The sequence below is a fragment of the Condylostylus longicornis genome, unplaced genomic scaffold (genome assembly GCF_029603195.1).
Source record: "Condylostylus longicornis isolate FDR11 unplaced genomic scaffold, ASM2960319v2 ptg000046l, whole genome shotgun sequence".
Classification (NCBI taxonomy): Eukaryota; Metazoa; Arthropoda; class Insecta; order Diptera; family Dolichopodidae; genus Condylostylus; species Condylostylus longicornis.
Window position 1 is genome coordinate 1,315,097 of NW_026578015.1, and position 26,504 is coordinate 1,341,600.

The 26,504-nt window shown below is 23.2% G+C and overlaps 1 protein-coding gene and 1 non-coding gene across 3 annotated transcripts in view; both read left to right on the forward strand.

The window, feature by feature from the left end:
- The window catches only part of LOC129610688 (protein outspread), a 181,523-nt gene that overhangs the window by 80,247 nt on the left and 74,772 nt on the right, over positions 1-26,504 (forward strand). For both annotated transcript variants that reach the window (XM_055523337.1, XM_055523336.1), the window contains exons 2-3: positions 10,231-10,296; positions 15,957-16,443. In XM_055523337.1, the coding sequence (XP_055379312.1) occupies positions 15,987-16,443 (457 nt within the window). In that variant the 5' untranslated portion in view covers positions 10,231-10,296; positions 15,957-15,986. The remainder of the gene's footprint in view (positions 1-10,230; positions 10,297-15,956; positions 16,444-26,504) is intronic.
- Positions 12,443-12,568, forward strand: Trnal-caa (transfer RNA leucine (anticodon CAA)). Its single transcript has 2 exons — positions 12,443-12,480; positions 12,523-12,568. It is a non-coding gene; the product is annotated as a tRNA-Leu (tRNA).

A 26,504-nucleotide genomic window follows, 5' to 3' on the forward strand; every position in this document is an offset into this window, starting at 1 on the left:
GTCCTGTAATTGCATTTGATAGTTTTCATTTAATGCACGCATAATAATAATAATAATAAGGAAGTATTATTTAAATTGAGCTTAAAAATTTAAAATAATCTCAATTTATTGTTGCTCAACATTTTAGTACTTACACATAAATGAACTTTCCTAATTGCAAAGACTTATTATTACTACTCTAAATAATATAGGAATTTGCGTGATTGTAATAGAGAACAACAATATTAATTGCTTCAAATAATTATGTGCGTATATTTAAATGTAGGTCTTGGCACTCAACAGAAATCACCTCTCTATATACTCATATTATCTCAATTCCTTTATCACAATACTCAATAGTAATGGAGAAGTTTTGTATTGTTTTCAAAATTTAATCCCATATTGAAATTTATTACGAGTATTCTCACATTGAAGTTTATCATTCCTCCTACACTCAAGTTTATTATTCTCATTTCAAAATTAAAATAGAATAGAACATTTCTCTCTCTAAATATAACATAATTTTACAATTTAAAAGTCATTTATTATTATTCTGTTATACAATTTACGAGTATATTATTGGTATTAAAAAGCATTAAATATAATTAAGTGAGTTTTACATATACATACATAAAATTTATATATTTTTTTTTCGTTATTATTGAAAGCAAATTTTTGAAAACACTGTCGCCGCTACTGCCATCACATTTGTTCTCAAGTGCAAACTTTAGATGGTGTATTAAACGAATTTCAACTTTTATATTCAATATTTGATTTGAAATATGTACACAAAATTCCAATAAAATTATTAATAAATTTTTATATTTAAATATGCATTTATACAATAGTTACTACATAATTAAATTCTGTATAACAGATACTATAGCCTCTATACGTATAACATTATTAAAAAAAATATCATAAAATCCAGATGCTTAAAAAAAAATTTTTTTTATTATTTTCTGATTTTTATTCCAAAATTATATTATAGGTATTTTTTTAAATTTATAAAACTTTGGCCTTACATTTAATCTTTTATATTTTCAACAATGTTGCAACAAACGCCAACTGTACTATTATTGCTATCATTATATTGTATGTGCTTCTTTTTTGAATCAACAACATTGTTGCCAAATTATTTTATTACAAATATTTTTTTATAATATTTTCTGGATTGTAATCAATTGGAGTTTTTTTTTTTAGATTTTTTACGTTTTTTACGTTTTATTTTTACGTTACCTTAACTATTTTAATATTAGTAATGAAAATATAACAATTAAAATTTAGTACTTGTAATTTTCTGTTTAACTTTAATATTTATCTTAATTAAGAAAAAATTTTAATAAAAAAAAAAAATTCTTTTATATTTATTCAAGTTTAGTTTCCAATTACTTAATAGGAAAAGAAAAAAAATTAATAGTTTATTTTTTATTGACGATTTTGAATAATAAGAATAAAATATGACCATAATTTATAATGCTATGTAATAGTTGAGCTAAACAGGATATTGATAGTAATCTATTCCGGAATTGAGTCGTATATATAGTTGTCGTAATTGAAAATTAAAGTTCATAAACTTATAAGCAAATTGCAGTTAATGAAATTTAAGGATCATAATATTTTAGTATTATTAAAAATAATAAGTATTTGATGATATTAATGAAAATTTTAAAAATAACTTTGTATTTTATTTAATTAAGTTGTGATTAAGTTTAGTGCAAGAAATATACTTGTTACTGATTTAGAAAGAAAAAATTGCATAAGAGCGTTTTGAATTCAAATTAATTTTGTTCTCTTAAGTCTAGAATATCATACTGTAATCTCAATTACACATTTACATTCATTCAGGATAATCTGAAATTTTCGACTATAGTTAATATAAATCAATAATATGAATAATAATGTAGCTCATAATGTGGTATAAATTCTCCAAATTCGACCATATGGCGATCATAAGACTTAAATAATAAAAAATCATTATTGTTATAACACATTATTTGATAATTAATTGATAATTTTTCAAAATTCTTAGAACTTATATTTAAATTAGATTTTGATTTGTAATAAGATGTGTTATTTTTCTCATCTTTTTTTCCTTAACGGGGTATTTAACCCGGTTTTTCGGCCGGGCTTTGATATTATCCAAATTTTTTTATCTTCAGAATCAATTGCAACTCATAAAAAAGGCAAAAATACATCGAAATTTATGTTGTATTCCAAATTATCTGAATATATGTAGTTCCTAAGCCCCTTATAATTCAAATATGCTTTCATATTAGAGCCAGCACTTCGAATCCAAGCAATTGCACTACATTATTGCACACTAGAAATACTAATTGAACAGATCAAATAATAAATTTCAATTTATTTAACCTTTAAAATTTATTTATATATAAATTTAATTAATTTAATTCAATAGAATATTAAATTTCAAACAACAGCAGATCGATAAAACCAAAAAAAAAAAAAATATTTTAAAAATTCAATTAGTGTACATAGTTTTTCTATTATGTATTTTAAAGATCCTGTTTTTAAAATTCCTTAAAATAGTTCTTTATGAATTGAAAATAATCATAAAATAAATTTGATTTTAAATTTTGTTTTTTTTTTTTCATGATTTCAATTCAAATTTTTAAAATTCAAATCACATACAGATTTTCAAAAAAAAAAAAAGTACCATTAAACCATTATCTGAGATTTTTATTAGAACAACTTCTATTATAGTTCTCTTTTTTTTCTAAATTAACAACGTACCATGAAGAAGAGAATGTTTTTCTTACTTTGTATACAATAAAAATACAAAAAAAAAAAGAAAACAACACAAGACAAAACAAACCAAATTAAAATAACATCTACATAACATAACATACAACATATAAAATAAGAAAAAAAAAAAACAAGAACAAAAATAAATTACAAATCTATTTTGAATAGATTCGCGCGCCCGATCGTATACTCTTAAAACTCACCACCACAACATAAAATATACAAATTAAAAGAACAAACAAAATGAGAGAAAAAATAAAATTATTACTGTAATTTTCTATAAAGTGACATGGCAGCACGACCGTTGTGTCATTTGCAATTTTTATCTTTATCCTTAACTCTCTTTCATTTCAAATTAATTCGGCATACATGCATACATATTATAACAAAATATGTATATATACATTGATGAACAAATATGTAATATGTAAAATATATGCCAGTTACATGCAATCTATATATACAAATATGTTTGTATGTATAAAATTTTAGAAGTCTAAATATGAACTAGGAAGTGAAAATAATTGTGAAAAAAAAAGTGTTATATTAATTCTATGGGTGACAAAAATTATGTCAATTGGACTAAAATAAAAATTGTGCACAGATTTTTGTTTGTTATATTCTTTTTTTTTTTTTCTTTCTCTCTCATTTTATCTTCAGGTGATTTAACAGTTCGTCGTTTTTTATGGGTTCTTTATGATGATGACAAAAAACATTAGAAAAATAATAAGAAAATAAAAAAAAAAAAATAAGAAACAGTGATTTCAACAATAGAATAAATGTGTTGTACAATGATCTTTGATCAAATTTGTTGTTAAAAATGAAAACAAGCCAAAAAAAAAACAAAATTGAGAATCTTTGGTATTTTTTTCCCCGATTTATGTAACTGTGTGTTGTTATTCCAGTTCTTTCATTTAAGCATTAAAAAAAAAAATGGATTTTATTAGAGATTACAACAAAAATAAAATTGTTAACACAATGAGAAAATAAACTTTATTTTTTTTAATTTGATGAAAAATTTTAATTTCATTGCAGCATCATAGGGTTTACTGGGGTATTTGATTCTTAAAAAATTGCTGTCAATCAAGTTAAACAAATGTGCATGGCAGTAATTATTATTCTGAGTATGTGAGAGGAGAGTAATATTTAATTCCACACAATATTCTTATTTTCATTTTATTTACATAAAATAAATAAATTTCCCGAAAATTTTTCAAAATTCCTAATACCCCATATTATTCTAATGGGGTATTATAGCGGGTGAAACTATATTTATTCCCTGTTATTAATTAATATTTTCACCACTAATCAATATAAACATTAGAAAATTATGGTCAACTTATAATTATTTTATTTATTGCCGCTTAATACATGCTTATGGTGAATTGGGACGGTTTTTAAAAACAAATTTTATTTTTGTATTTGTATTGCAAGCATGCAAGTATGTACTCTTGTCACTACAACACAACACTCTCTTGTGTTGTGTTGCCCCTTTTTGTAGTAATCTCTTTCTTAATCTCTCTTATATCTAATGTGTTTTTTTTAAATATTTCGTTTCTCAAATTTCTATTCAGTTTTCAACTAAAATTCATTTTAATGTTGTTAATAATAGAATTTTGATTCAAAACAAAATATGACATTTAAAAGAGAATTTAATTTTTTAAACTTACGATATTTATATTAAAATGAATACTATTATACGGGCATGTTGTATATTTATAATGATCACCTCAATATTCTCCTGTGATAATAATAACATTCTTGATGACAGTCATCAAGTTTATGTTATTTTTTTTTTCTCTTTCTCATTCAATTGATTGTTTATTATTTTCGTGAGTGACTTATGTTCTATTATGTTCGATGGTGGTATGAATTTATTGACAATTTTGGTTTTGAGATGGAAGGCGAAAAATTCTATTTTAAATATTTTTTTTTTTCTAAATTCCTATTCTTTTGTAACTGTTTCTGATTTTCTATACATATTATATTTTATATATGCTATTGAGTAATACAAACAAAAAGTAGGTATCAAAATGCAAAACAAATTAAATAAATTTTGATCACAGCTAATAAAAAAAAAAATAAAAAAATAAACTCACAATAAGTGATTATTTTTTTGAAATGGAAATAACTAAGAAAATACCACACTGTAGAGTTGGTAAAAATCACAATAATTGTATGACAGTTACGTTAGTTTCTTAAAATTAATATGAAATTGTGATATTTTTGATATTACACAATAATATGTACGTCCGTAGGTATTAATAGGGTGATTTTCAAAAAAAATACGATATTATGATTTTCAGTTGACACAAATACGATATAAGGAATTTTTACAATTAATTTTTATGATTTCTTGTATAGCACTATATTTTTGACAAAAAAGTCAAATTTTTCGAAGCTTTTAACACTTGTCATTCCAAAAGTATATCCAAGACTCAAAAGTATGCAATACCGCAGTTTGCATACTTTGAATTTCAAGTCTCAACCTTTACTGGAGTCGTTCTTTTTACTAGATGATTGTGAATAAGTTGAAATATCGGGAATTTTTTTTTAAGAATTACTGTTTCTCGAAAATTATTCAGTTCTGGCTGCAAATTCCAAAAAAAAATTTAACTTCTTTTTGATTATCTCTTACATACTTCATGCCTCTGTAGCTCAGTTGGTAGAGCGTCCGCTTAGAAAGCGGTAGGTCACTGGTTCGAGTCCAGTTCGAGGAGAAAAATTTTTTTAATGAATTTTCCTGCCTTTAACACGTTCCTTTGATTACGTCATCCATCTGTTCTGCAGTTGCATGAAGAAATTTCCATTAAGATTAAACTCTTACATACTCTTTACAGAATCACCCTGTATAAATTACTGTAAATAAAATTTATATAAAAGAAAAATATTTTAATAGAGAATTTTAAATGTGGGCTAAGAAATAGGCCAAATTTTAATAGGGAATTCATTAGAATGTATAATAAAATATAAAATTTTATTATTATAAAATGTAATTTAAATTGTGTATTTTATTGAAAACTGGAAAAAGCACCATTTCTTTTTTTTTTTTTGTTTTTGATGACATTTTTTTGTAATGTTGCATAATATATCATTGTCGTTTGGCTATGGATTTTATGTCAACTTTTCATATTTTTGAATAAATATTTATTTTAAAATAGAAAAGTAACTTTAAAAAATTAATATTTTGCTCTTAGCCAGAAGGAAGTTTTTTAGATTTGATTTTCAATAATTTATGATATCTATAGCCTGTGGTATTGCACAGAAGATTTTTGTTCTACATATTGCGAATTTGTTACGATGATTAGAATTCTAAGGAAAGGCAAATAATGATGGTTTTCTAAATGAATATTAAAAATAAATTAGAATTTATTGAAATAGAACAGAAAATTAGATTTGAATTATTTATTCAAATATCGTTGAGCACAAATTCTATTCTTTAATTTATTGAAATAATTATAACAGTTTTTGTTATTTTTAGGAATAGAATTTTAGTGTAATTTAAATTTATTGAAATATTGAAATTAATGCAATTAAAAATGATAACGTAAAGGACAATGCGCTCAGGAAATTACAATATATGCCTAAGGATGTATAATACATTAAATATATAACATTTCAAATGTATAACACTTTTAAATGTAGTTAGCACAATATTATTATTCCGGTAGATGATTTTATATTTTTATGTGAAATATTATATAAAAGACAAGCTCAAATTTAAATTTGAATTTTTTATACTCCTGTATAACAGAATTTCGTTAAAAATCTTTAAGTGTTTGTATTCGATTAAGTATTATAATCCTTATAGCTATATCTTTATTTATTTAACTCTTATAAGCTCATAACATATTATAGTGCGTTCATTTTAAATAATTTTAAAATATTTATGTTTACCCTCAATAACTACAAAGTAGTGGAAAGTATGAAAATTTTGTTATAATTGTAGAAAAAAACTGAAGCCTATTAATATAAAATATTCGATCGGAATAATTATGCGAAATTACTCATTTCTATTATGATTATTGTGTAAGATTCTGTTATTAAAACTGTTATACTTTTAGAAAGTGTTATACTCTTATAATATTATGCACCGTTGAATTACTTCAATGCTATATTAAAGATATGTGATATAACTTTGTCTAGAATATTGCAATTTATATGTACGTATATATGTATATAGTTGTACATACATATGTGTATATAATATAGAAAATAATTCTCATATACGTATGCTTCTTAAAATTACCACAGATTTTCTATAATATTAATTTGATATTTTACCAATAATATAATAAATCAAATTACGGTAAATAATTTCCGGTTAAAAATTTATAAGTAAAATAACTAAATTAGAAATATGTATACGTAATAAATAATATGTAGACATATATATATTGTAATACATAATGTTATATGCATTAAAAAAGATACTTAATCAATCAAAATAATGCAGAATATTTGCAAGAAGAAAAACAGATGTACACAAAGTCTAAAAGAGAATTAATGTTTTTTTTATGTTGCTTAATACTTCGAAAACATTTCAGTAAAAGTTTTACAACACACTTCTATACCAATATTTATTGTGCCATGCATATTATCTTCATGATTAAACCAAATTATGTATATATAGCCGTATAATAATTATTATATACCTATACGTGCTCATATAGGTACTCATGCTATTTCGTATTTATTCTCTTCTATATTGAATAAAAAATATTGTTATAATTTTTGGTTATCAATATTCTGCATGATCTTGAAATTATTTTTACAGTTAACTTCATTCAATTTTTTTTATATTGCAAATTTAACTTTATACCTACATACATTTTTTTTTTACTAAATATAAGATTATATAAAATATTGTATAACTGTTATACACATGTATATGTACAAATATATTTTTTAAATATAAACCAACATTAATAAAATTTAACTGACATATTGTTTTGACATATCTTACTTTTTAAATTATTAATATGCATTCAATCAATCAATCTACTTAATATATTGTATACTTTCTACCGAACGGTATTTTATACTCTATAGTTAATAATTATACGTATTGAAAATATTTTTACATGTATATGTAAAATAATATGAATTGCTTTTTAAAAACCGCGTGTATTTCTATTAAATTACATTCATTGTGTTGCGTTTTATACTTATGTAGTACACAAACATACTGTATACCGTAATAATTTACTGCGTAAGCAAGGAGGGGAAATGGAGAGAGTGAGAGCAAACTCAGTTACTGTTATAAAAAATCTAAGTTATACAAAATAACAAGATGTTTTCTTTGAAATTTATAGTTACAGATATGTAAAAACAAAATATTTTTAGGCTCTATACCATAGCCTATATATTGTGAATTTGTGAATTATTTTTCTTTTTCTGTTCATCACTTATTTACCATTATGTACCATTATATATATGTATATTATGGTATTCCCTTTGGAAACCACGTATAATAATTTTCAATTGAAGCAATACACATCTTCCTTATAGCTTTATACCACAAAAAAAAACAAAATAATAAGAAAAATAAACCAGAACTGGGTAATAAGTAACAACAAATCACATTACAAAAAATAACAATAGCAATATTTGCTTATATAACAAGTATAACTTTATACACATTCAAACTTTAGGTATATATACAGAAATCTTATGCATCCATAAACATTATTTTGAAAATCAATCTAAAATTATCTTGTCTTAGAGTTTTTTTTGTTTCTTGTTATAGTTACAAATTTTTGCGGTATTACTGTTATGTTATTGAAAAATTTATAACATATGTATGTATATACATGTGTTTGTATGTATGATGATCTGAACTAGCATGTATTCCTGCTTTTTTTCTTTTTGTTTTTTTTTTTCGCAAAAATATTACGCAAGCAATAAGGAAGTACCGCTTTCAATTGTTTAAAATAGAACAATTTATTAATAGTATTACAATATTTAACTGTTATACAGTGTCGGATAATTGTAGTGTTCCGAAAAAGGGGATCATTCATTAGGGGTCATATAAAATGAAATATTATGTATCACTCAACAATGAAAGAATTTTATTTTGCCAAAATTGATTGCAAGAAGAATATGCTTATGAGAAAGCTAAACTCTTAGTATGATTTTTGCCGAAAACCGTTATAGGAGAGATGGGAAAGTAAACTACTAAAGACGATAAAATTATGTTAAGCAAAATATATGTTAAACTTAATTTATATTAATTATAACTTATAAATTACTTGTATAATACTTCTATATTTGTATCAATCCAGTATAAAAGACTATTTGAGATGAGTTAGGAATGTGTCAAACATGAGTGTCAAACATGAGTGTCAAACATGAGTGTCAAACATTTAGTTGAAATTTTATAAGTTATAGTGTGTTTAATTGTGTATAACAGATTTCTCTTACAAAAAATTTTTTTAATTCCTAAAATTCTCTCAATTATTTTAGATTACTTTTCTGGGTAAAGTATGTTACAATAGTGCGCAAAGAATATAAAACGAAAAATTGAATTGAGATCAAATTTTGGTCAAATTTAATTACTTAAATTAAGAGCTTTTAAACAGTAATCGCTTTTTATAATATATTCCGTTGTCATCCTCCCTTCTCTATTAACCCGTATTACATTAATTGCAGAAGCATTACAATTGGATACTGTAAAATTTTTTTTCTATTTGTGCCTTATAATAAATTTTTATTAATAAAATGAATTTTACAACTTAAAATTATTTCCACTCTGTATTACATGTCAATTTAATATAGTACAAGAAAACAAAAACAAGAACAAAATTTTATATGTACAATAAAATCGAATAATATATATAATCGATATTGATATTATTGACTTTAATGATGATTATTACTATGATCAATAAATTGTAAATTTAGATAAGAATCGATAATAGTTGAAAGTTATATTTATTTCATGTACACATATAATTTGTTATACATAAATATAATAATGTGTTATACATATGTTAGTTGGCAACTCTATGATACAAAGAATCATTTATTATTCAATAATAATTATTATTTTTGTTATTGTTATGTTTTTGTGCTGTGTTTTGTGTATATGTATAAGATTACGTTTGAATTTTAATGTGATTGAACTGTAAATTGATTTTTATATAACAGTATTTTGCTTTTTGTTGATTTTATTGAGATTTTCTAATTTTATATTCTATTCTAATTGTATAACGTTATATTATAGAGAATCTAAATATAATAAATTGGATTTTTGCATATATGAGTATAATAAATGTGTTTAATTGAAATGAAGATGATAATGAAGTTAGTTGGTGATGATTTTTTTAGGTCAAATTAACAAAGAATTTAAATTCAAATTTTTCTTTTAAATTATAAATATATATATTTTTTTTTATATTGAGTTTTGTAATTTAAATTTTGAATTTTAAATAGAATTTCTTTAATTTATTTATGAATATTTTTTTTTTCTTTTGTAATTTGCAGAGATGGCAAAGAAGATGGTTCGTTTTATATGATGATGGTGAATTGACGTATTCTGTTGATGAACACGTAAGTTGATTGATTTTTTAAATTATTTTTTTAAATTGATTTTAATCTTAGTTCGTTTCTCTAGTAATAGTTTTGAATTTTAGTTCTATTATGAAACTGATCCAGATTTCATAGTCAGCAGCTCTGAAATCAAATTGGGTGTAAAATGCTATTTTTAGTTACTTGTGTGTACTCAAAAATGTTAATAAAACTAGGGGATATCAATTAAACCAAACACATTTTCCATCAATTCTACTACTCCCTTTCCAAATGTCGTCATGACTATTTTAATTCCAAAAACTTAAAATTATTATACTTTTTAATTATATTGTATACTATGATTCAGCCGGTCTATTTTTTATAAAAATCTAAATTAAAATACAATTTTTCTTATTTTGCATATTAATTAAATTGATCAATTTTAAATTATACAATTTTAAGACATAATAACAAGCTTCTGAATTTTAATTAACAAAATAAAATTGAATCATTTCATTTCAGAAAAAAAAAAAAACTGAACAACTTTGTGTTATGGTAATTTTTTAAAAGTTTATGCCGTCTACACACTATGTCAAATCCTAAGTTGTTTTGTTTTTTATTTTTATTATTTTTTCGGTTTATTTATCTCTCATTTCATCCTCTTGTATGTTATGTACCTCACAAGTAAAATAAAACTTATCACTTGTATTAAAATCTAGTCACGTGAATTTTATTCACGTGTTCCATTTTTATTAATTGAAATTTTATTTCATTTTCAACATTTTTATTGAAAATTAAATAATTTCCTTATATATATACTTATATTTATTTAGCATAATATGTAAATGTATGACTGTGTGAATATGTCAAATTTTATTTATTCAAATTAATTTAATAAAAATTAAATTTATAATTCAATAATAAATTGGCTTATAAAACAGCACATTTCCAAACAAAAGTATTCCTTTTTTTCTGTAGTCTTCCTAATTAAAGGGGTGCAATTAGATAAAAATATTTATTTGCCAAATACGAATATACAAATAAAAGTGTTATATATACGAGTACAACCCTCACGTTAGATCATTTTTCTTAAAATCGGGCGGAGGGAAAGCCATCAATTACTAGAATTTAGAAAGCCCTCACTTACAAATTTTGTAACTTTCATTAAAAAGGAAACGAACTAATTGAGTGAAAAGTTTTTTATAAAAGTTGAAACTTTTCAGCTGCTTTCCCAATTTCACCGATTGGGCTAAACTAAGTCATTTTTACAACTTCTAAATTCGACTCTATTGCTTATTTATTTCGTGTTTCATTCCTATTAAAATTATTTTTAAAATAATTTTAAAAATAATTTTTAAATATAAAGCTTATATTTACGGAGCAATTTAACGCTTCAATTTCGCCCTTTTATTCTAGATTTTACTCATTTTTTTGAAATTTGGCTCACGAAATTTTTTTTCGGCTTATTGAGCCGCAACTTTGCACTACCAGTATATTGATTACTTAAATAGAAGAGACATTTGTACTAAAATCACTCCTGTATTGGCACTATGTTTGTAAATTTTGTCTCAATTTTGAGTAACTCTCCAATTTCATATACTCTGAGAATTTTTATTTGAGTTCTTCTTTGGATGAGATGAGTGTAAAATATTTATACGAGTTAAATACATTAAAAACAAACTGTACACATTTTTAATTTATTAAAATAAAATCTTTTATCTTAAGTGTTGCCATTTTATTATGAATTACACTTAAATTTTATGATAATATTTTAATAAAATTTATTCAAGTACATAATAAAGATTAAATTTAATAATTTTGTGATTACAGAGAAGCGTTTCTTTTGTTATTTCTGACAAAAAAAAATATATGAAAGCTTTCCTTTTTATAGATGAAAACGCGATAGTATTATTTACAGAAACATATTTTTTTTTATATCTGCTCATACACAAGAGTCTATATAGAAAATATACATAATTAAAGTGTATATACTCAAGGTTGTTATTTAAGCATTTTTAGAATTTAATATTTATTCTATTTTTAAACACAAATATTTATTTTACTTAAGTAAACAAAAAAAAAAATTAAAATAAAAAAAAAGCTTTTTTCAGAGTTGTCTACTTAAATTTGCTTGAATGAATAAATACTTAATTTTTGTAATAAATTTTGAGAATGATTTGTTTCATATGTCAGGATGGCCGAGCGGTCTAAGGCGCCAGACTCAAGAGATAAATACTCTTACCTTTATAAGTAAGGTTAAACTGAGCGTTCTGGTCCTCTAATGAGGGCGTGGGTTCGAATCCCACTTCTGACAATAATTTTTTTTTAGTTTTTTTTTTTTTTTTTACAATAATAAATTAAAATTATTTGTTTTGGTATTTAGAAAAAATCTCTGCTTGTAAAATTTACTTAAATAAGAAAGTAGAAAAATTTAAATATTATTTTTGCATGTTGACGTAAAATAAATAAAAATTTTAATTGGAGAAACAAATGAGTCACTTTCGAGTTTTTAATTTCATGCTTTTATAAGCAGATGGTGTTTTTGAAAATTAAAAAAAAAATATTTTTTGTTAAAATTCAAAACTACATTAAGATTATGTGAGGCGGCAGTAATTCGAAAAATATTCCTAAAGTGGCAGTACTTTGTTTTCTTTACTTAATATTTTATATTGGATTTGAGATTGTGCTGCCATTATTTTTTTACAATAGCGTAACGCCACAAGTCGTACTACATTTTCAGAAACACACTTTTTTGACAGTTTGAAAATGATTCATTATAATGTAGTACTAAGTTAGAACTACATTTATTAAAATGTGGAAATATTGTTTTCATAAGAGAGAAATCATTTGTCTAGTAAAGTCTCAAAAGTATATGAGAATGAAATTCAGAATAACAATAAAATGTTGCCATTTTTTAGTATAACAGTTGATATTACTATCTTCTACAGTAATTAGACTTCTGAAATCTACATTTTGTTCTGAAATTTCAGAACACTGTCCTAGTAAAATTGAATTTTTGTTGCTTATCTCATATTGTATGTGAACTATGTGATGAACAAATTCACATGTGCGTATATTATACAAAATTTTTATTGTAACTGTATATAAGTATAAAATTATACATGAATATTATACAAATTATTATTTTGTGTACCTGTTTTACGCGAAATATTTTATAATTTATGAAAATAATCAAGTTTTAAAAAAAATCTTAAAAAAAAATCACATAAAATTGCAATATTTTTGATAAAGTGTCAAGTATGATAACATTTATTTTTATTTCTTTTGTGTTATTTTTGAAAGATAAAAGCCCTTAAGATATTTCCTTGATCCCTTTTTGCAGAAAACATTTTACAAGCAGTATAGTTAAGATATCATTTAAGTACTCGTTTTTAGTTTTCTTTTAAATTTTTCTTGCTGTTTTTTTCGAAAATCAATTAAATTTAAAGATTTTATCATAAATTTGGACATTAATTTCAAGAATAACTGGCTTCATAATAATTACTGTATACCTTATATATGGCATTATTGTAAATTTAAATTTATCATGTGAGATAGAGATGCATATATATTTATTTGTATACGCATATGCATACAGGTACATTGTACTTACATATTTGGAGAATGAGTGATAAATTACGAAATTTTTGTAATCGGCGAGATTTCTTTTGATTTACGGTTACTTAAGCAAATTAAAATAATATTTTAATTTTTTATTTTTTTCTTGTAATTTTTTATATTTTTAATTAACATGCATACAAGTTGTTTGGGGGCTTAAATCACCAATATTCCACATACATATTTGTGTGTACAATGTTGCAATGTATTTGAAAAGGAGAGATTTAGCAAAGGGAGGTGGACGATTTAAGACTGTAACATAACATTCCTATACATACATATATGAGTTATAAATTATAATATAGTACATTGTGTAAACGTGAAATTTAAAATTGATTTAAAATTTAGAATGTACTTGATTTTAATAAAATCAAGTACTTTTAAAACCGGTCCAAATTTAATATTGTGAATTATACTCTACTGATAAATCTTTAAAACACTGAAAATAATTTGTTATATATACTTATACTCGTACAAGATCCCAATAAACATGTAGAGTTGTAGACTAAATAAAAGTAGTAGTTTTTCTTGTAACTCCGAAACTATTTGAAGTACATCAATGAAATTTTGACAGGCTGTACAGTAAAATGTAAAGAATTCAAATTTCAAATAAAACTAAAAATCATAAAATTTGACTTAGTCGTTTTTGGTTACCGATCCCATATTTTATAATTTCGTTCATATACCATAAAGAAGTCAAATTTCAAACAAAACTGAATATTACAAAAATTTTGACTTAGTCGCGTTTTGCTTACAATCACAAAATTTGTTATCTATGTAACTCTAGTACATTATTATTTTTTTATGAGTTGTTTACATTATTAAAAACAATGTAATTACAAATCTCTTCCATTAAATTCAACTTTATTCTTCGTCATTAAATGCACCAACCAAAATTTAGTATGCGCGCGCATAAGCTCCATAATTAAAGCATTTTTATGCTAAGAAAATAAAAAAACAAAAACAAAAATTTCAGGGACATTCACTTTAATTTTGTTTTTCTTATTCCTGTATTTTATTTATTAAACTGTTATACAATTATTTCATTATTATTTTATATAATAATTTTCTTGAAAAGAAAATTCATTGGGAAGGAATTTAATTATTGGGTGTTTTCAAAAGACAAACACAAGAGAAAAAAAAACGAAAAACCTTCAAATTGCTTTTGTAAGTTTTTAGGTAATTGGTGAAGTAATTTTCAAGGAACTTATTATAAACCGAAATTACGTACTTACATACATAATATTTATAATCGCGAATGAATTTATCAAAATCCTTTAAAATTTTAAAATTTTAACCAATTATTAAAAGTTCAAACCAACAAAACATGAAAAAATAATTTTTATGAACAGAAATTTTGTAAGAAAACAGAAAAAAAACTTGTTTAAAACTTATAATTATGACAAAGAATTTGGAACGGTAGCATTAATAATAATTCGAATTTTTTAATTTATGAGTACAATTGTAAAATCAAAAAAACAACAGCAATGTTGTAACTTCACAAAATAATGAGGTTGTTTTGTGCAAATTTTTTGTTGTTAATGGAAAATTGCATTGCAACAACTTTTAATTTTTTTAAGACGACATAAAAGCCATAAAAGCATTTCATATTTTAATAACAACTCAATGCAAATATTTATTTGTACAAGCAATAATAAAAAAATTATTCAAAATTTAGGTTGTATGAAACACAAAATTTATAGTTTAGAAATGAAATTTCTGAATATTGAGCTTTGCAGATTGCAATAAAATTTTTAATTCAGTTAAATTAATTATTTTTTCAGTGTTAATTTCATAATATCTTTAAAATTGCATAATATCTTAAAAGGGCAATCAAATAATATTCTACATATTCGAAAAATTGATAGTTCTTGAAAACTAGACATTCCAAATTTAACATTGCCGAGAAACAACATTGATTGAACAAAAAATATAAAATGACAGTAAATTTTCTTTTAGTGTGCAGATTTTACACTGAAAAAATTTAAATAGTTTTAGTAATATTTTCTACTACATCACAAAATAATGTAAAATTTTTTTTTTATTATAAATTTTATTAATTTAATTTAATTTTTTTTTTGTAGCCTGAAACAGTGCCACAAGCTAGTATCGATATGACACGTGTACTTGAAGTATCAACAGCTGAAGATGTTACCGGTCATAATAATTCTGTTGCAATAACAGCACCAGATCGTGTAACATTTGTTAAAGGTACATGCCCAGAAGAATCAAAATGGTGGTTAAATATATTGGCTGCATTTCCAAAATCAAAAGGACGTCACAAACGTAATGCAACATTTCCTGGTGGTCAAACAACAACAACAGCAACAACAAATGCAATTAATAATGTTGTTAATGGTAGAAATCGTCATAATTCATATCATAAAGATCCATTAACAATAACAAATAATAATAATAACAATAATAATAATGTTAATAATAATAACAGCAATAATAATAATAATGATATGGATTCGTGGGAAAAAAATAATTCTGATAGTACACCTGGTACACCAGTTGGAGGTCAAGATGAAAATAATAAAAATGTTGGCAATGAATTAACAAATCGCGGTAAGGATAATTAACTGCTATTTTTTTTTTTGTTTTTTTTTAATATTTTATCAAAAATTAACTGTTTTTTTATTCATTTGTATATATATATATATATGCATATACTTACATACATACATTATTTACGTCAGATTATTTTTAAATTTACAAGTGTAAAATTTTTTTTTTTTACAAAATTTTTTCTGTTTCTTTTCTCTCTGTGTTTATTGCTCATTTATTACTTTTTTATTCTTATAATAATTACTGTTGTTTGTATGGTCTTCTGTTGTATGCCGTTTTGACCTGCGCAAGTTACTTTGACTGGTTGTATATGTATAAGAAAAATGAAAACAAAAAAAAAATATTTTTTTATAATAGTGTAAAAAATGTTTTACCTTCAAAAATGTAAAAAAACAGAAACTAAGTGGAAATTAATTTAAGATTTATATAGGCTTAAAAATTGATAAATCAAAAAATTTTTAAAATTTTAAACAAAAAACACAATGGTAGGCCTAAAAATCGAATGTACTAATATTCGGAGTCTCCTTAATGTGATTTGGACCTCTGGAATGAAGTAATTGAGCTTATATTGTTTGTGATTAATTTACATTATTATAAATATTATTTCACTTTGTAAGACTTTCAATCCAACTTTCATTTGCAACTTGCTGTTCTCGAGTCTATTGCGTGTTTTAATTTTTGACTCTCTGAACTATTTTCAAAATTATAAGTATTTAGTTAATTGAGATTAGTTTGAAAATGAGTTAAAGAATGGTTTGTAAGTGGAACGTGAATACCATTTATAACTGTTATGCAAGACAAATATATCCATTTATTTCGAAAACTGTTATACAAGAAGGAAAACTATGCTCTTTTCAATTTAAATTTTAATCTAATATTAAGAATTTTCAAGATCTCATCCTCAATAAATAATGTAATCGGAAATTTTTATATGCTTGGAATGTTATATAAATTTAAAGTGTTATACACTCTTAAAGGAAGACCCTTTTTATTTACTTTTTTTAATCTATATATAAAAATTAATTAATTTCAACTAATTTAAAGTTGAAAAAATATTAAATGTGAGAAAATTGTTTAGAAAACCGACATAGGAACTAATAAATATTTCAGAATCAGAGAATGACTACTTAAAAATTACTATTAAAAATTATTTTATAATATTTTTCACATAATTTTTTTTTCTATTTAATTTTGATTTCATTTTGATAGTAATTATTCATAAAATATTTCTAAATTTAATTTACTAAGTATGTATAATTGTTAGCATGATATCAGACATAATTTTTTTTTGAGATCCCGGTTCAAAAGCCTATTCAATGCAATCTTTAACAAAACTATTATATGTAAAAGCCCATATGTAAAATACTCGTATATAGTTGTGCATGTATAGCAAGGTATATCCAACTTTGATTATCGTATATTAAGAGTTTGTATATTTGTGCAAATAAAACAACTTTAATTGGAATCTACAATAATATAGCGTGACATAAATGACTTGTTAAAACTTTCAATTTCAAAATCATATATAAAAAATAACTTGAAAATTCACAATATAAGCAGGGGAAAAAAAATTTAATTTTACGTTTTTTTTCATTTTTGTTATTTCAAAACTCTCATGCGATAACAATCATTATAAAAAAAAAAAAAATGTTAATTTATAAATATTCACTAGCCAGTTATTTACGAGTAGTTACGGGTACAAAAATATTCACAAATATACTGACTTGCATACATATAAAACACTTTATGAAATAACGGCTGAGAATTTCAACACAATTTTAGGCATTCTCAAAAAAAAAAAAATGCAATTCCAATCCAATCTTCTTGGGAAGTTTTTAATGTTGCTTTTTTTTCTCTCTCTTTTTTCAACTTCTCTTAAATAAAATGTTTTATGCATTTTTCTTAAATGATTATCTTCATAACAGTCATCTTTTTTCTCATTCATATTAATATGTTCATATTACTGTCTCTTTCCATCTTATACATATATATTTCTCTAATAATATAAAATGCTTTCTATTCCCCCCTTTGCATTAAAATTTATTCATAATATTCTTTATGTGTCGCATTTAAGAATATTTGCAAATATTTGCTAGAAAATTTGAAATTGTTGATTTTTTTCTTATTTAATTTTTTTGTATAAGAGCCCTGGTTATATGTTTATTGTTGTTTGTTGGTAAAGGAGTTGTTACCCCCCCTTACGATTTAATTAACTATGAGTAACTCGAAATTCAAAATACTAGCAAAAAAAAAATTCTCGCTGATCATTGTAAAAAAATATTTTATTGAAAATAATTTTTTTTTTCGAAGAAAAAAATGATTTTTAATATTAGATAAAAAATTATAATATTCAAGTAAATTACGGTAAATTACACTTAAATTGCCTAAAATTCAAATTAAAAATTTTTTTTTGAATATATTCGAATTTTATTTTAAAATACTTCGTAATGTTAAAATTCTGTAATATTCCAAGAAGAACCCGGTTTATGAATTGTAATTTATTCCAATTCCGAATTTCGAAACCAAGGATTATTATATATTTTCAATATTCGCCGTCGCTTTGTTAACTATATGTTAAAGAGAATTCACCAACATTATGGTAATATACTTGCATTGTACTGTTAACTCAATTAAAGAGAATTCATTCGAATATTGAGAAGCACAATCTTTCCTTTGAATAGTTTAAAAATTAAATCATTTACAAAATTACATATATAACAATGATGTGCAAGAGCAAATAATATTCAATTTAAAATTATTATAAAGTAAAAGTACTTATACTCAAAAAATGTAACCACAAGAGGGGAAACGGTGATTTTAAAATGAGAGAATTAAATAAATCAAAATTTTTATGTTATATTTTTGGGAGAACTCAAAATCAAATTGATCCGCAGGGCAGATCTTCAAATTCATTCGATTTTAATCTCTTTTTTTTTTTTACGGAATAACTTACTGGACGTTTCTACATATTTATACATGATTTTCCGGAGAAAAAGAGAGTTATTGAAAATAGAGAGACGTAGGGAGTTATTAAAAATTTTCATTAATTTATTTACAGAAAGTTAGTTTATATAATAGTTAAAATTCAATTTCTAGCACATTATTGCTATAATATGAGAATTTTTTAATAATTTATGAAAAAATTAGTATATAAAATGTACTTTGAATACAGCCAATATGCTTAGAGGTATTTTTTATTTATTTATTTTCATTTTCGTTTCTTCATAAATTTTAAATAATATTCCTTTATTTTTTTGCTTTTTTTTTCAATAAAAATATAATTATTATTTAAAAGTGTAGTATGTACGTATTTTATTTGTGCATGAATTACAAAATAACCATGGTATTTTATAACTTATTAATTTAAAATTTTAGTAATCGTAATTTAATGCAATTTCGAATACATAGTTGGGAATTATTGCATAATATAAAATTTTATGAGTAATATTCAAAAGATTCTTGAAAAATGTTAATCCCACTTTTAGATTATTATCACACTTTTTATGAAATTGAATTCTTAATTCTGTGATTATATAAATTTTATGGTAAATGATTTGCAATATTCCATGTATGTATATACTGTTATATACATTGTAATTGGAATTTGAATGAAGTATGAAAATTAATCAAATAATTATGAATAGACAAAAGTGATAAGCAAAATAAAAATATTCTCAAGATTATATTTATAATATTAAAATTGATTATTTTATATAAAATTCTAAAATAAGCTGCTATACTAAAACTCAACAACATCACTGTTTTTAAAATTGCAATAATACGGTATTAATACACAATTCAGCAATTAAAACTTATAAGCTGAATTGTGTATTAATACCGTATAACTGAAATTTTAAAGTGAAAGCGTGTTTCAAGTCATAAACCACCTTACATTCTTCTCGAATTTCATTGTTACTCACCACAATTTAAAATCATGCTACCTAAATTTTAATTTAATGTATATTAAAAGAGAGAGAGAGAGAGCATAGATTTTCGAATAGTGACAAAATATAAATTATTACGATATTTAGTATTGCGATAAGAAATTTATCATAATTAATCATATATTCAGCATTAAAATGTTATAAATTTCTCGGGGGGCATAAAAATAGATTTCGAAAAGAAAAATTACCTCTGAAAAAGAGCTCGCACTTTTACGATTTTGTATATAGAAATCGAAATCAATCACAATTGATGTATTATCACCAATTATTGTGTATAACACTATTTTATAATTCTCTATATGTGTACATTCAATAATATAGATACTCAACCTATATTGATTGATTATATACATTCTCCAATATTATGTTTGAAAAAGAAAGCAAAAATTGTACAGTAACTTTCATTTCATATAATAATGTTAATTATTTTCTCATATTATAATGCGTATAACAATAATATATTCTTTGAGGAGTGTTAAAAAAAAAATATGTGGTGTAAGAAAACATAACCATATATGACTGATAGCATATGTTTATGAATTTCACTTAAAATTATCACTTCTAAAAAAACTTATAAATCCACAAAAAATAATTTTTTCTTTTTATTATAATTTTGAATCCCTCGTCTTCGAATTGAATTTTATGTTTTAATTTTCCAAAAAAAAAAAAAACTAAGTTTCTTTTTATTCTTTTCTTCACATTTCCAATTTATAAATAGGTATACGACATTAAACCATAAGCTAACCTAAGATTTTTAAGTAAAAATACACCTAAATATATTTTATTATTGTGAAGGTGTTAAAAATGATCACTTTCGATTATTATTATTACTGTTATTAAATTCGATTTCTTTCTAATCATAACCATATGGTAAGCATATAAAGAAAAACTAGTTGAAGAAAAAATGTAAAAAAATAAGCGCCTAATTTTATTGTTTCGGGGGTTTTAATTTTATTTTTTTTTTTTTTTTTGTGTAGATTTTGTTTTTTGTGCCAATTCCAATATGGGTATGACCAAGTCATTAACAGTCATTTTTGGTAATAAATACGATATATTTCAACATGAATTTCATTTTAGTATATAATATGTTGTAACTACATATACATATATATAAAATAATGGAACACGGGCTAAAAAAATTGAGGGAAAAAAATTTATTGATTATCATTAAATTAAATAGAAAAATTTTGTCTTCCAAATATTTTTGATTTTCTTATGTATATATATTCACATTTTTATCGTAAATTCTTTGCTATCACAAATTGTAGATGGCGCATACCATAATTTAGTGTAAAATTTGTGCGCTTTATATGTATGTACATAATTTTCTATTGGGTCTGTTATTAACATTGGAACCATTATGTTAAAAATAGTATTAATCATGGCAATAGTAAATAAGTAAGAGTAATTTGTAAGAGTAATATTATGTATAATATGAATAATACAAATTTTTCTTTTTATTGTTATAGCATTGTTAAGAAGAACTATAAGATTCCAAAGTATATATGTGTATGTGTGATGTATTTGAGAAAAATTCCATGTATATAAAATATTAATATTGTAATTGCTTCCATACTCACAAAGTAATATCAATTGTAAATTACTTTCATAATTAATTGTAATATTTTTGGAGATATATTTGCTCTCATTTAGAAATCTCCAATTTACAGTACCGTAATCTGTTATATATTTGACAAAAATTCCATGTCTATATTTAAAATGTTAATTATAATTACTTGCATACTCACAAAGTAATATCAATTGTAAATTACTTTCATAATTAATTGTAATATTTTTGGAGATATATTTGGTCTCATTTAGAAATCTCCAATTTACAGTACCGTAATCTGTTATATATTTGAGAAAAATTCCATATACATATATAAAATGTTAATTATAATTACTTGCATACTCACAAAGTGTTAATTGTAAAATGCTTTTATAGTTAAATTGTAATATTTTTGGAGAAATATTTGCTCTCATTTGGAAATCTCCAATTTACAGTAGCGTACACTAAATTATATGTAGCTGCCTACCGACGAATTCACTCATTAATGAATACAATCATCGTATTTATTCCAAATAATATTCGATATTATAAGATTATGTAGATTTAAAATTTAATTACCTTATACACATCTGTATAATAATAATGTTTCCCATTTAATTTGATTTAATCAATAATAGAATTTATTTAAGAAACCAAAACCCAATATAATCTAGGGTACCGGCGCATTATTTTAATTAAAAAGGAAAGTTTTACATTTATAATGTTTAATGCTTTTTTGTTCTTTTTACTAATAGCAACCTACAACACACAATATTACACTTCACATGATAATAATACACGACATTATTATAACAGTAGGTATCACAATATATAAAATTTTATTTCATACTTTAACAATACTTTTTTTTTGTTTCATATAACAGTAGACTGATTAAAAACTAAGATATCATAAAAATAATAAGTATACCAATATCCTTTTATTTTTTTTTAACCTAAATTTTCCTTTATTTGTACTTACATACTACTATTATAATAATGTCGCTTAACAACATATAATATCTGAGTCACAGTAGTACAATTTAAATAAATTTTCTATTATATACTTATTAAAAATAAAAGTAGGCAATAAAAGCGAAATCATTTTAAAATTATCAATAACAGTAAAGAAAAAACTCCAACACATGAGAAGCAAAACAAAAGAACAAAAAAAAAGAAAGAGAAAAAAAAAATTAAATTTCTCTTTTAATAGTTTTACAATAATCATAACAAAAAAAAATTCTATTATTGTTGTTAATCTCATTTATTTTTATTTATAAAACTGTAATATTTAGGAGAATTACTTTTAACATGTAGTCTTGTATTTCTTGCAAATTACATGCAAATAATATTACTCGTATTAACCCGGCACTCTGTATATATTGGGTACAATATTGACGACTCTTTATAAGATTTTCAATTTCGATTTGTATTCTATTATTATGTGTGCATGTATGTATGTAAATGAAAATTTTAATGTAATATCAAAATGATCTCAAAAATTTGTTATACATTACATTTTCAATAATTTTTGTATACATAAATTTTGTATACATAATATAAATTTTGTATCCGTACGAAAGTATATTCGAAGGGTATAGTAAATTTGCTTTACCCTTTGTACTGCTAAGAAATAACGGTCTGAGATATAGACTCAAGTGTATGTTTTTGATTAGCATCGATTTAGCTTTGTCTGTCCGTCCGTCGGTCCCAACGATAACGCAAAGTCTAATTGAGCTAAGTTCACCAAATTTTCTCAAATGATTAATTATAATAAATGCTAGAACTCTATTTAAATTGGATATGATCGGGGTACTGGTTCGAGTAGCTGCCATACAACTTCAAAATTTAAGTGGCTACATCTCGGAAACTATAAAAGCTGTGGAATAAATTTCACACAAGCGAATATATTACTAGGGCCGATGTGTTTGGTAAAATTCCTTAAAATTGTTTGGCTCTTCTTGGTAGCTGCCATACAACTTTAATAGTAGTTTGGCACAAATAGTATTTTGAAAAACACAGTACTGAAATTTTTCATAAATTAACATGGAAATAGGACAACTTGAAGTTATAGTTTGTCCCATAGTCAGTTATTGCATATTTATTCGCACACAGCATAACAAATTCGTACGGGTATCACAGAGTTGACACGGTCAACTCTATTTTTTCTCGTTTTCCCCTATTATTATTATTATTATTATTATTATTATTATTATTATTATTATTATTATTATTATTATTATTATTATAAATTTTTAGTGATTTTTCTGTCGAAAATTGTTATACTTATTATTTTTTCTCTTATTAAAAATTTTTTTCAATCAAAACAATAACAACAACAAATACTTATAGGCAATAATAATATAATGGAATGTATGAGTATATAAAATGAAAATTTTTATTAAGTAGGTATACCACCAACAACTATTATAAAAAAAAAAATGGTTCACCACTAAACACTAAACATGTTTTTGAAATTTTTTTTTTCTCTATAAATTTTATTATTAAAGATATTTATAATGATATTGTAGGCACGTGTAAATTATTCGTCACGAATACTTTTCAAATAAAACCAAACAAAAAAGAAATGTAACTCTCTTCTCTTCACCCCTGTTTCTCTTCACCATAAAATAATAGCTATATTGTACTCTAATATACAGTTGGTGGATTTATTAAAATATTTTTAATATCAGAGATCATTTAGGAAAAAAATTTTTTTTTGTTATTATTACTACAATTTGTTGTAGTTGGATTTTTATTGTTATACTACATTTTTGAATGTTAAATATTTTGTGGTCTTCTCATAAAATTTATAAAATTTCCCTCAATTTAAAAAAGTATGTAATATAGTAGTGCATTTTCGTATATGTATAACAATAATTTTCTCTCTTATTTTGTGCATATGCATATATGTATACATATAATAGAGATCCCAAAAAATTTACAATATTAGAGTAATTTAATTTAGTAAATGTTTGAATAAGCAAAAGAAAAATTGAGAAAAAAGAGAAAAATAATAATGAACTAATTTTCATAATTGATTTGAAAATTGATTCAAATTCTTTTTTTTTTTTGTTTTGTTGGGTTTGAGGGCATTTTTATGACCAAAAATGTTATTAACATATACCTACATACGAACATGTGATATAATATAGGAAAAAATATATATGGTATTCAACTAATAATAATAGTAAGATGTAGGTGTTATTTATTATGAATTACTACATAATATTCCTATTCCAACAAAATATAATAAACATACTTACAAACTATGTATATACACTTGCCTACAATAACAGTAATATAAGTATAACACTTACGCTATACATTATGGCATATTTATTTTGTAAATTACATGAATTTAGGTTACAGTAATATTTGTGGTGTAAAAATTGATTATATTAATTTTTGGAAAATGTAGTTAGCGGCAAGCGGAAATTTATTAAGCATATAATGCTAAAATATATAATAAATACAATGTTGTGCTATATAATATTAAATTTAATATGAAATTTAAAGAATGTTATATATCAGTATATTTAGTGAAATATAAAAAAAATTATAAAATCACATCTTATGATGTACAAATGTATGTGATGCATTAATAATAATTATTTAAAGAATTAATAAATTTATAAAATATTTGTAATTTTTGGATATATGCTATATAATGATATACGATATACGATTATGTTATACATATAAAATTTAATAAAAACACTTTTACATGCTAGGCGAATATTTAATTTAATTAATTCAAATTTAAAATAATTTATTAATTCAATTAATTTCAATTAAGTAATTAATTTAAATACGATTCAGGAATTTTGTTCTAAATTTCTCTATTGAGCTAATAAATTGTTCGCATAATTAAGCATACATATATGTAGTTGGATTATAATGTAGACAATTATTGCATTAAATTAAAGGTTTAAATAAATTAGCTACATACGATCAGTTCCTCTTAAAAATCTACAATCTACAATCTAGTTACATACATAACATGTTTGGTCGCATGCACGAATATGAGTACAATAATATTTCCCTTCTTTATTTATGGAAATGAGAATTTTCTTAGAAATGTCAAATTTTGATTGAATATCTTCGGTAATTATGACACATGGCACAATATGACACAGTACAACATATGACATTAAACTAAATAACATTATGTAATGTTATTATTAAAGAGAGATAGAGAGTGAGATAAAAATTTCCCCTTTTACTTAAAACTATTAAATCAAACTTGTATTTGTAAAGTCTACATTAAATTTACTGAACCGAGAGACAGGTTATGAAAATAATCCCGGAAACTATAAGATTTCACTCTTATACTCTTATATATGAAATATTTTGTATTAATACCGTATTTCTTCTTATAAAGTTAATGTTTCTATATGAAATAAATTTTTAATTTATTAAAGCCCCTTAAGAATTGAGTTTCAACTAAAATACATAGTAGTCTATATGCAAGCCAAATATAACATCTATACTTTTCAAATTTTTAAACTTTCGATTTTCAATAAAAATTTAAAATAATTATAACTAAAAATATTCAATTTTTTTTTTTA